The sequence below is a fragment of the Salvia hispanica genome, chromosome 3 (genome assembly GCF_029641045.1).
Source record: "Salvia hispanica isolate PSC_SH4W2 chromosome 3, Shi_PSC_v1, whole genome shotgun sequence".
Classification (NCBI taxonomy): Eukaryota; Viridiplantae; Streptophyta; class Magnoliopsida; order Lamiales; family Lamiaceae; genus Salvia; species Salvia hispanica.
The window spans coordinates 6,793,036-6,805,266 of record NC_142694.1 but is presented as its reverse complement, the minus strand read 5'-3'; the positions used below and the strand labels follow the sequence as shown (position 1 = coordinate 6,805,266).

Below are 12,231 nucleotides of genomic sequence, written 5' to 3'. Positions count from 1 at the left end.
TAATAATCTCTTCATTTCAAACTATATTATTCCAATAAGAATATCAAAACAATGTACTTTTAAAAACTTTATGACATAAAATTGTGATAAACATAAAGTCATACTCCTATTACATCAACCCAAAAAAATATCGTCAATTAGAACATATTGTTGGAAATATTATTCGATATTATTTTTTAATTCAATTTTGTTCTTTATTTATTTACAATTTTGTTTTAGCATTAATTACACAAAAAAGTCTAATCAAATTTGGTGGTCTGATTCGGTATTCCTTTTCCATTCCCAAATCATCACATCTGAAACCCTAGAAAGATTCATACAAAATACAGATAGCAGCAGCTGCATACACACAACCGATTCGGGCGCGATTTGTGAAATTTCGATCCAGAAACCCTAGATTTGTTTCGTCATCGACGAATTCGATAGTTGAGATGGACGATAGCTGCGCGGTTTGTGCTGAAAGCTTGGAGTGGGTGGCATACGGCGCTTGCGGCCACAAGGATGTCTGCTCCACCTGCGTCTCTCGCCTCCGATTTATCTGCAATGACCGCAGCTGCTGTATTTGCAAGACAGAAAACGATGTCGTTTTCGTCACCAAGGTTATCCCCTTCTCCACAACTCATGATTTAACTGTTTGATTTTGTGAATTTGGATCTTCATGCGAAGTTTGGTTGGGCTTAGGGGATTCGCATCTATTGACTAGTTTGTATATTGAATTGCTGAAACAGTATTGTTGCATTGACATTGTGTCTAAATCAAATTTGCTGCATCTGGCACAGGCTTTGGGGGACTATACGAAGACGATCAGTGACTTCACAGTATTCCCCCCTGAAAGGAGAGAGGGTAAGATGGGGCAGTATTGGTATCATGACGATACGCAGGCCTTTTTTGATGATTCGGATCATTATAAGATGATCAAGGCGATGTGCAGGCTTTCTTGCGCTGAATGTGATAAGGAGGACCAACCGGATGATGGTTCCAGGAGAAAAGCCAAGTTTAGGAACATCGATCATTTGAAGGGCCATTTGTTTCACAAGCATAGGTTGATCATGTGCAGCTTGTGCTTGGAGGGAAGAAAGGTGCAAATAAATCTCATGATCTTTACTTCCACATTTATATTTGACTTTTAAACTTTGGAAATTTCTGAAATGTCTGAAAGGAATTGGTTTGACGGAAGCGTGATGGTCTAAGAAACACTTACTATTAGCTTGTGAGCTGAGAGGCTTGTCTGATTATTAGTCTGTTAGTAAAAATGTATTTTGCTGATTGTTTTTGGTTTCGCACAGTTACATAGGACTATAACGAGTAGATTGTTGACTACTGACTAGCTGGGAGATGCTCTCCCTGTTATAGGTTGAGGGATATTATTATGCCCGCTGTTCGGGATATACCATAATGGTGTTCTCATAATATTCTGGTAGAACCATCTTTGAAAAATGGTGGTTCCAGCAGTGGGTGATATTTGGTAGTGCTTATCCCCGTTGTTTGATGCTGCAGAAGCTACAACTTAAATTTCTCCTTGGTTTCCATGGGCAATATAATGGAATATGGCTCGTGGTTTGAATTAATTTTATAATTACAGTGTCTTATATCATTGGCCTGCATTTGATAATTCTTTTCTGCTAAGCATTTGCATAGACTAGGTTTTGGTGCTTTGAGAGTTTTGGTAATGTAAAAATAAAGAATTATTGCATTAGGACTACCAGCTACACATGATATTGCTAAATTGGTTGAAATACTCAGCCTCTTTGTTTCGATATGGTAGATATAGTTGATTAATGGATTTCAGTCTTCTTGTGTGCATTTCCTAACTAACTTCTGCAAATGTTCCAAAAGGAGGTTGTCAGCAAGGTGGAGAATTTTATATAGGGGATGAGGCTGTGTGGGCAAATTTTTAAAAAAAATTTGTTCCCTTGTATTTATATACTCTCCTATCCACTCAATTTAGTTTGTTTAGTTCTTCCTGAATAAAAAATAGAATTGTCTTGGATTTTCAGGTTTTTATATGTGAGCAAAAGTTGTATACAAGATCACAACTTAGTCAGCATATAAGCACTGGCGACTCGGAAGTGGATGGAACTGAAAGTGAAAGAGGTGGCTTCTCAGGACACCCCCCTTGTGAATTTTGCCAGACACCATTTTATGGGGACAATGAGCTTTATACTCACATGGAGACTGAACATTATACTTGTCATATATGTCGAAGGTAAACCTTTAATTTATAGTTGTAAGTATGAATCATATTGTCTGCTGTGCATATTGAACAAGTGATGCTATCCTGTTATGTGCAGGCAGCATCCAGGAGAGTATGAGTACTATGGGAATTATGATAATTTGGAGGTAGAACATTGTTTGGCTAATCATGTTAAATATCAAGTTACCTTACTATTCTAAATGATTTAACTGTTTGCAGATCCACTTTCGTCGAGATCATTTCCTCTGTGAGGATGAAAGTTGCCTTGCCAAAAAGTTTGTTGTCTTCACTTCGGAATCTGAAATAAAGGTAAATTACCGTGCTTACTGAAAATGAGGCATACGATTGAGCAATCATTTTCTTTTAGTTGAGCCTTTTTCCTGTATGTGCTTTAAACATCAGAGGCATAATGCTACGGAGCATGGAGGGCGTATGTCACGTTCACAACGCAGTGCTGCTCTTCAGGTATATATAAAATTTTGACCCATATGAATAAGATGCTTTATCATATTAGCCTTTTTGCTTTGCCGAGTGTTATCTGGGGACCTGCTGGAGTGGTTGGGGTGTCGTGAGGAGAATAAGGATGCGTCTGCTCATTTTTAGTCTATCCCTTTAATTGGATCCACTGTTTGGATTCCAACTAACTTTCCCAAGTGATGGCATCCTAATTTTTCCACATGCTCTGCAATTTGTGTAGATACCTACGAGTTTTCGATATAGACGAAGCAGTGACCAAGAGAATCGTCGTGGAAGAGCACGGACCTTTCGCCGGGATCTGGCAGATGAACTTTCTCTGGCTATCCAGGCAAGTCTTGAGACAGCAAGTGCTGCAGCACCAAATAGTCGAGCTCGAAATGATCATGGAGAAAGTATTGATGTTGACTCACTTATATCACCTCTGGAATCTATCGGTACCACAGACTATGAGCTACCATCAAGATACCGACAGGCCGTGTCTCAAAGTTCAATGAGTGGAACACTGGGAGACTCTGCATTTCCTCCTCTCGCAGCGGGTGCTGGGGGTAACCAACACAGCTCTCAAACTGATGCTTCCTCAAACTCTATGGCTGCTCATCTGCGCCGCCAGAGCAAGAAGCAGGCGAGCTCCTCAAGCTCTGCTCCTGCTTGGCCCGTAGCTAGTCGTACACCAGTTCTGCCAGTCAAGAGCCGCCAGAATAAAAAACAGACTAGCTCCTCGAGCTCAGGTCCTGCTTGGCCAGTAGGTAGTCCTACACCTGCACAGCCAGTCAACAATTCTCACACATGGCCTCCAGTAACTGCTATTTCTGGATCTGCATCTAGTTCGGGACAGAGCAGAGCATTTCCAGAAATTGGATCTGTGTCATCTAGCCAATCGACTTCTGCTCGGATTCATCCGCAGTCAGCTGCTACTACATCCTTTGCCAGTTCTCTACTTTCATCAAGGGCTTCTGGAAGCATTAATCGGCTAGGTCATTCTTCATCAGCCCCTAGTCTTTCAGACCGCGAGTCTTTTGCTTCACCTGCCGACTTTCCTCCAGTTTCAGTAGTAGCCCAGTCACGCAAATCAACCAACGATGACCAATCTGCTAGTAAGGCAGGGGATGTTCAAACAGCAAACAAATCTCTGGTGGAGAAAATGCGCGCTGCTCTAGGGTCCGACGAAGACAAATTCTCTGCTTTCAAAGATATCTCTGGTAAATACCGCCTAGGCACGATGGATGTTGAGACATACCTAACATACGTAGATCAGTTCGGTTTGTCTCATCTTGTTCTTGAGTTGGCTGGACTTCTCCCTAATCCTCAGAAGCAGAAAGAGCTTATAGATGCATACAATCTTCACATGGCTTCAAGAGAAAATGGGTGGAATAACGACTCTAAAAAAGGCAAAGGCAAAGGAAAAGCAAAAGGGAAGCCAGTAGATTTTGGCACCAGCTCCTCCGTTAAAAACAATCTTGCTGATAATGTGATAAGCACTGTAAGAGCGCTGCAATCGAGCTACAACGCCCCGGAGGAAGAGGTCGAAGTGTTGTCGAAGGATGGATATCGAAGTGCAAGGTCGGAACTGGCAGTTACGGTTGGTGCTTCACCTTCCCAATCAAGTGCAGTTGCTGTTGGTGGAACTAATCAGAATCATTCCAACGGCAGTGGGAAAGGAAAGCAACGGAAGAAAACGTCCAAATTTCTCCGAGCACGTCTAGGCGATGGCTCTGCCGAAGCTCTGTTAGATCTGAAAAACTCCAACCAAGAGGATCCAGATTCTGATGAGGGTGAATCTTCATCGAACGGGCCAGATGAGAATGTCCCAGTTCGTGGTGTGTGGAGAAATGGTGGGGGTCAGAAGCTACTGTCGAAAAAGTTGGGGGTGAAAAAGTGAGTGTGGATGGACGATTTTAGCCAAAGACCAAGATCAGTTGTATTGATGGCATGTTAATTTTGGGTTTTCTTGAGCATCTTCGTTTTTATATGGAGAAAATGTTTTTGCACAAAGGTCGAAGCAGCTGTTTTACATGGACGAAGTTGCCTTTTTTTGAAGGTGTATTGAGATAGATGCTAATTCCCATCCATAGATTAATAGTACTATACTATATTATTGATCACAAAAAAAAAGGTTCTACTATTGCTTGCTTCTAATATTTGATATTTCATATTTCATATTTGTGTATAGCTAATGTGTTTTGCTCATAAAGAAAAATTGATGCGATAAGTAAAGAACCATTAAAAAAAGTTAGGAATATAACAAAAATAGCATCAATATAATACTAGTGTTTGGTTATTCGAGATGATAATGATCTGGAACTGAATTGGTCCGTAGAGACCAAGACTCATAAGGCAAGACTAGTTCTCCGTGACACCACTCCGAGTCTGAGACGATGTCCCAAATCAAGGCCATTCACCGAACAACATATTGTAAAACTAAATCTTATCTAACCCACTGAACTGATAAGCTAAACCGAACCACACAGGTCTGTTCTTAGGCTGTCAATCAATTCAAACACAAATTACACAAACCTAAAGTTTTCTAGTATATGTACTTCACCATTGACCACAGCTTGCAACGTATCCAAACCAATTTTGGAGATGTGAAGAAAATAAGGTAGTATATAATCATCATAATATATAAACCAAGACAGAAATGCATCATACAGTGGGGCTTCAGCAAATCATTTCATCAGTTTTCTTGCAAAAGCTCAGAAACAATGTTCAACAGACATGAACTTAAATCAAAGGGATCCTCATTAACATGTTTTCTGAAGAATTTAATACAATAAAAATGACATTATACGTACAAGAATGGGTTCAAAGTATTCAAGAGAAAGCAACAACAGCAATACTATGGCATATAATTGGCAATCAAGAAACTCTAGAGGAACAGAGATATCATCAAGGTACATGGAACATACAGTTGCTGAGTGACTTCAGTTGGCATCCTTGAGCCGTTTTATCAACGTGTCCAGAGACTTCTTCTTAGGGTTCTGCTTAGCGCCTCTTGTTCCGAAAGAGCCAAATAGGCGATCCGACTGATCCCTCAATTTCTCGGAGATTGTAACCACTTTCCTGTAGTCCAGTGCACTGTAACTTCTCTCTCTAATCACCGGATTCAAGAAGTTCTCCGGGTGATTGCTCAGAAGCAGATTCACCATCTGCCTTGACTCAATAAGTGCTGATTTCAACTGACTAGCATCTGTCTCAGACAAAAGACTAGCTTGGTTCTCCGCAAATGATTCCAATAACCTAACATCAACATCAAGACCCATAATAGCATTCACATTGAACCTTTTAACTGACTCTCCAAGTAGAGCCCCAATTATCATCTCTGATATATGAGAGAGAACATCTTTCATGATCCGCTTCAGCACCTGCACTGGCAAGATCTGCTGAGCAGTCGAAATCAAGGTTTCCAAGAAAATGATCACCTCATTCGCGTATTCATTCCCACCTTGAGGAGGCTCATCAGCAACCCAATTCACATTCTCCATCAAGGTTAGGAACCCATCAACCTTCTGTTTCAGCAGCCCCGAGAGGGTCTCCTCAGCCGCATCACGGGCTTTGATCAGAGGGAACTGCCTCCTTCCCCTCTCTGCAATCCTCAAAGGGATACCCGAGAGCTGTGCAGCATGGCGGAAAAAGAAATCACAAGCGCGTTCAAACACTGCCATGTTTGCAGCCATCTGCATAGCCTGAGTAACTCCACCTATTGAATTGTTGATGACCTTCAACAATGCCCCATCCAATACCTCAGTCAAGAGCCTGTCCAAGTACTTCTTCACCACATCGTAAAACTCAAGCTGCCCACCATGGGACATGAAACTCACAGAATCCTCAATGAAAGACCTCACTATTCTACAGCAATCAGGGACTGTAGACGAAAAGGGTGCTACATAAGGAAATGCAGGCATGATGTTCGAAGTCTGTATCTGAAACGAAAGCACATTCATCGAATACTCATACTCTTTCTTCATGTACATCTGCTCAAATTTATCAGCAGCCAAAGCCTCAGCCATCTGCTTACGACAATCTGACAGCAGTAGCTCATGATACTTATCCCTATGTTTGCTAAGAACATCAAGCAAAGCATCAATCGGATACCCAAACCTACGCAATGTAACTCCCAGCAAACTTACATAATCTTTAATCAACAACAAATGATTTGCTGTTTGCATCCTAGAAAACTGATCTTCTAACACAGAACACATCTTCATCACAGCAGTATCCCACAAATTCTCCACTTCCATCTTCTTTATCAGCCCTCCTCCAGTCCTCAAAACCCGATCCTCCACTATGAAAAACCCAGCGATTTGAGCAAAAAACGTCTGGTGAGACTCCAGAAAAGGGGTCATCGACGACACTTGGAAATCAGAAGTTAACTGCAACTTCCTATTCTCGAAATAATACTGCCTAAACCTATCCCCAAGCCCTAGAGTTTGATGTATGTGATAAGCTTTATACAATGGCGTCAAATCGAACCCTAAAATACCATTACCGCCGTTTCCCCCATCGATAACCCCATCAATTTCATCACCGTCTTCTTCTTCTTCAAGCGCATAAACACAATCTCTCAAGCTAAGCCTGCTCTGCTCCTCAGCTTCCCGCTGCTTCATCCTCAATTCCTCTTCCCTTTGTCGCCCAGCCGAAGCTTGACCGATGGCGAGCTGACCTAGATTCCGGCTCACAGTCCGGATCTCGACAAGCCAATCACCGAACTCCTTATTCACCTGTCTCTCTATGTGAGCCCTAATCGCCGGGATCTGCTTCTCCACCATCCTCTTCAGCGTAGTTGACGGCACCTGATCCTGAAAATCCGTCTCAATCGAGTCCAAACACCTCAACGCCAGGTAGAAATTATTCTCCGCCAGATGAGAGTTGGCGCGCGAGCAGAGCTCCATCAGGCGGACGCACGTGTTGAGCGAATTGATCGCGAGAGTGATGTTGCCGCACTTGTTCCTGGCCTCGACGTACGAATCGAGAGAGGTGAGGAGCGGAACGGCGACGTTCTGGAGCTTCGAGTTGGAGTTGGAGAGCGAGGATTTGAGCGAATCGACGTCGGAGAGGAGAGATCGGAGATCGTCGACGGCGGTGATGAAGTCCTGGTAGTGAGCGCGACAGACGTCCTCGATCTCGGATTCCTTGGATTTGGAGAAGCGCTTGAGGTGGAGAAGTAGGGTTTCGGGCTTGCCGGAGGCGAATACCTTCCGTACGAAGGAGCCGAGGTCTTCGCCGTTGCATATGGCGGCGGAGAGGAGGAGCTGGTCCTGCTTGTCGGCGGTGTCGCCATTCTCCGCCACCGGAACTACTTTCCGGCGGGTGGTGATGGTATTCATGGTTTGACAGTAACCGCTAATGTGACGGAGCCGTTAAACTCGGAGAGGATTTAGAAAGGAAATGAATTTGCTATTTGGGATATTGAAATTAAGAGAAATTATTGAAATAATTGATTACATACCCAAATTGACTATTATGCCACTGGGATTAGGATTATTGACGTTTGACTACAAACAGGTATTTCAGCTGGCATGGAGTTGTTGGGAGTGTTTATATTTTCTTTACACATACCATATTTTGACCCATTTTAGTAAGTATTCAGTGATTAAAAATTTGGATTTATATAGGAGCAGAAATTTTGAGGCAATTTTCAATAATTTTGGCCACTAAAATGTCACAACCATGAGGATTGCTAAGAAGCTATTGAAAAGAAGATAAGATAAATGCTTTCAATAGTAGATTCGAAATATTCATCAAACTTCTCACAATTGAAATTAACTGAACTCGAACTTGTGACAAATTCCAAAATATATCAATTTGTGTATCTTTTAACCAAGACTTTTTATTTAGTTAAAACTCTAAATTAAGCCACAATTAGTTAACTAAGAAAAGCAAAAGGGAAACTACCAAACCGGATTATTCTATTAAAAGTCGGGAGGAATACTACCAAACCTGAATTATTCGTCATTCTTTGATGGAAAGTGGAGGAATTCAATATATAGAATTGATTATCTTCCCCGAATATAATAATATTATAAAAATCATGAAATAAATTACAATGATGAAAACATATATCCGATAAATTAGGCAAGTGGAGTAAGTAAAGTAAGAGAGAAAATACGAACAAGAACACTATTCTCTGCATTTTTTTCTCTCTTACTTAACTTTTTTTATCAACTTTAATTATTTATTATCATTTTTCAATACAAGTGCAAAAAAGAAATAACCCAAGTAACGTGGGACGAAGAGAGAAATACTAAGTGATGTTGTACGTTATCAATTAAATGTCAACACTCGGTGGAAAATTGACATCCCGAGCAAAGTTTGTGATGTTATTTTTCAATTTTGAAGTTGATGAGAAAAATTAAATTTTTTGAAAGTTGCGAATATTACAACTAATAACCATAAATAAAGTTGTAAATTGAATAGTAATGGGTTTCAATCTAACTAGCGGGTTTGGACCGGACACAAATGGGTCATTAGTGGGTTTTCTCATTGTTTATGGACTAGCTTCTCAAGGCCAATACTCAGTCCAATTGCAGATTCAGCGAAATTAGTAGAGCCAGAAACCATTAAAAAGGTCATTGTGGCAACATAGAAAATGATAAGTGGTGTGTCTACCATCGCTAATACCTCTAAATGTTGAATATAATGAAATTTTAAGACCTTCATCGACCAGTGTCCAACCCAATCCTATCTGTATTTGTTATTGCTTTTGTCGTTTTCATGAAATAAAAATGAGAACTGTGTTGGGGAAGTGATTAGTCATAAATTTGTATGTACTAGTATGATAATTGCGTTGGGAATCAAGAATCTGTCACCTCTAGAAATGGTCCTAAGTCTAAACCATTGAACCTGGAAAAAGGTTTATGGCGAATAACTTTTAGCCATTCGAATATGTTTGCCCAACTCTTAGGCAAGAACCTTTTACTTGCTAATACTAGAAGATTGTTAGTTAATTTCTCCTTTCTTTTCCAATGTATAGACTAGCAAAATATTACTCCTATGTATCAGTTAAATAGGTTAATTGAGTTTGTATAAAGACTATTAGGAAATACATTTTTTTTACAATAAAGTTCCTAATAATAAAATAAATATGATAATGAAGGAGGGAAGGCAGGTATAAGGTCAAATGGCATAATTGGAAGTGGAAAATGGGAGACATTCACATTCCACAATACTACTAATAAATATCTTTATCCACTCTATTTAAAACGTATAGGAACGCCACTCAATTTAAAGTTAATTTACTTTTCCTAATTCGTTTAAGGTTACATTTTCATTAAAATCTTATGTAACCATATATTCACAAATCACATTGTCACGCATTAATTTCAATAATGACGTAGTAGAACTCCCCAAAATGAGTACTACTATTATTTATTTATATACGCGAACTTTACAATATTATATTATATATTTCTACTATATAACTCATTATCTTCAAAATAATCGTGAGAATGAAGAAGATTATACTTAATATTACTAAATAAAATATTGACCTCACATATGAGATTGGGCCCTTTGAATTGGACTATATCCAAATATGGATTACAAAAATGCTAGGCAATGTGCCACAAAAAGCTAAAAGCCTAAATCCAAATTAACGGGATATGATTTGGAAGTAAAGCAGTCCAATTTTAGGCGCAATGTTTGTACATCTATAATCATGTAATTTTGTTACAAAAAATAATACTAAAATAAATATACAAAAATCTAGCCTTTTCAAGATCAGACGCATTTTAATAGGGATCTATATATGCAAATGTAGATATCCCCAAAAAACCCATCCAAAATCTGAAATCCGCCACGAATTTCGATTGGATAGAAATGGATGAGAAGAATCAAGATTCAATCGGCTACGCCTTCAAGGGCAAGATCATGATCTCATCCATCACCATCCTCTTCTTCGCCTGCTTCATCATCGTCGCATTCCACGTCTACCGCCGCCGCCGCTCCGACCAGCGCCTTCGCCGCGTCACCTCTCTCTCCGCCGCCGCCGCGCCGCCGCAAATTGCCGCCGCCTCCGGGGGCCTCGACCCCCGCGCTGTGAGCTCGATTCCTACCTTCATCTACCAATCGGAAAATCAGGAATTTCCGGCGGAATGCGCCGTGTGCTTGTCGGAGTTCGAGGAGAGGGAAACGGGTCGGATCCTGCCCGAATGCAAGCACTGCTTCCATGTGGATTGCATAGACGCGTGGCTTCTGTCGCAGAGGCATTGCCCGCTTTGCCGGGTCCGGGTCACGGGTAGACCGGTTGGCAGCTCTGCGGAAGTCTCGATTGATGTTCGCGGGTCGGGTTCCGGGTCGGATTCTACAGGATCCGCTTCGTCATCGGAGGCTCTGGATATTCGAAAGTAAGCGACGTGGCGTGATGGGAATTGAAGTGAACGGGTCTGGATCCGGGTAGGGGTTTGTGTCGGATGTTGGATCAGGATCCGGGTTTCCGGGTGGGTCGATTTGTGGATTTTAATTAATCATATGTGGATGCACAACTGTAATACTGATTCATGAAATGGAGAAATGCTACGTAATGCTTTTACTTTGGTTGTGTGTTTAATTGAAATGAATATTCAAAGAAATTTGAAGTTTAATTAGATTGTGATTTTAATTTAATTAAAATTTATAGTAAATAAAATACAACAACAAAATAAAAGAAAGTAAGAAGGTGGAATCCATGACAGTATTGTTGGATGCGAATGGGTATTATTGTAGAGTCCACGAAAGTAAAACATGGAGTATTATTAAATAAAAAGTGAAATCCAAAAAATGATTGTGGATTGTGAATATTGTCTTTTACTCATTTAATGGTTTATGGATTAACTTTCTGAATTATTTAATACAATGACATCTATAATATGACAAATCAGACATTTGACGAGATATGATTTACGGTATCCTTCATTAAGCCACCTACTAATTAAGTGTGAGCAAATATTAGAATAATAGAATACCAGTGATATAAAAATTGAGATACCATCATTTGTATTCATTTTTCTAAAAAAATAGTAATAATTTAGAACGCAAATGAAAACGTTCTCAACTTAAAGATAAATTAATTTAATATTTTGATTTTTTAGGATGTTTTTATTTGTATTTTCTAATTTTAGTTGAGACACTAACCATAAAGACGTTTTTTAAAATTTTGGTGATATATTTAGAAATAAAATTATTGTCTTTAATTGTATTAAAAAAATTCCTAAAGTTTTTTTTTTTAATGATTGAGTTTCAAAATTTTGCATCAAATTAAAAAAAAAATTGATTTTCGGTTTGCATTGAGTTTATATCATTTTTTATTAAAAAAATGATTATATATTATACTAATATATTATAAATACGCCATCCGTGTCACAAAGTTTGTTCCAGTTTGACTTGACACAAGTTTTAAGAATTTGTTTGACTTTGTATTTATTGGAGGTGTATAGTGGAATAGGGTCTCACATTGAGGATATTGATAAATGTATTTAATTCCATTTTTGTTAAGATTTTAAGTAGAACAAACTTTGTGGAACGAACGAAAATGGTAAAGTGTGACAAACTGTGTGGGGCGAAAGAGTAGTTCCTAAACCGCTAGG

The 12,231-nt window shown here is 39.6% G+C and overlaps 3 protein-coding genes across 3 annotated transcripts; 2 read left to right on the top strand and 1 right to left on the bottom strand.

Moving 5' to 3' along the window:
- Positions 1–220: 220 nt before the first annotated feature.
- On the top strand, positions 221–4,793 carry LOC125214142 (uncharacterized). Its single transcript, XM_048115043.2, has 7 exons — positions 221–599; positions 780–1,079; positions 1,998–2,206; positions 2,292–2,340; positions 2,414–2,503; positions 2,597–2,659; positions 2,892–4,793. Exons 1-7 carry the CDS (start codon positions 432–434, stop codon positions 4,548–4,550), a joined length of 2,538 nt encoding a protein of 845 aa, XP_047971000.1. The 5' UTR covers positions 221–431; the 3' UTR covers positions 4,551–4,793.
- A 594-nt stretch (positions 4,794–5,387) lies between these two features.
- Positions 5,388–8,069, bottom strand: SEC15B (exocyst complex component sec15B). The gene has a single exon (XM_048114986.2). The coding sequence runs from the start codon at positions 7,993–7,995 to the stop codon at positions 5,593–5,595; it is 2,403 nt and encodes an 800-aa protein (XP_047970943.1). The 5' UTR covers positions 7,996–8,069; the 3' UTR covers positions 5,388–5,592.
- Positions 8,070–10,393: 2,324 nt separating this feature from the next.
- On the top strand, positions 10,394–11,198 carry LOC125213374 (RING-H2 finger protein ATL2-like). Its single transcript, XM_048113885.2, has one exon. The coding sequence runs from the start codon at positions 10,487–10,489 to the stop codon at positions 11,015–11,017; it is 531 nt and encodes a 176-aa protein (XP_047969842.1). The 5' UTR covers positions 10,394–10,486; the 3' UTR covers positions 11,018–11,198.
- The last annotated feature ends 1,033 nt before the right edge of the window (positions 11,199–12,231 follow it).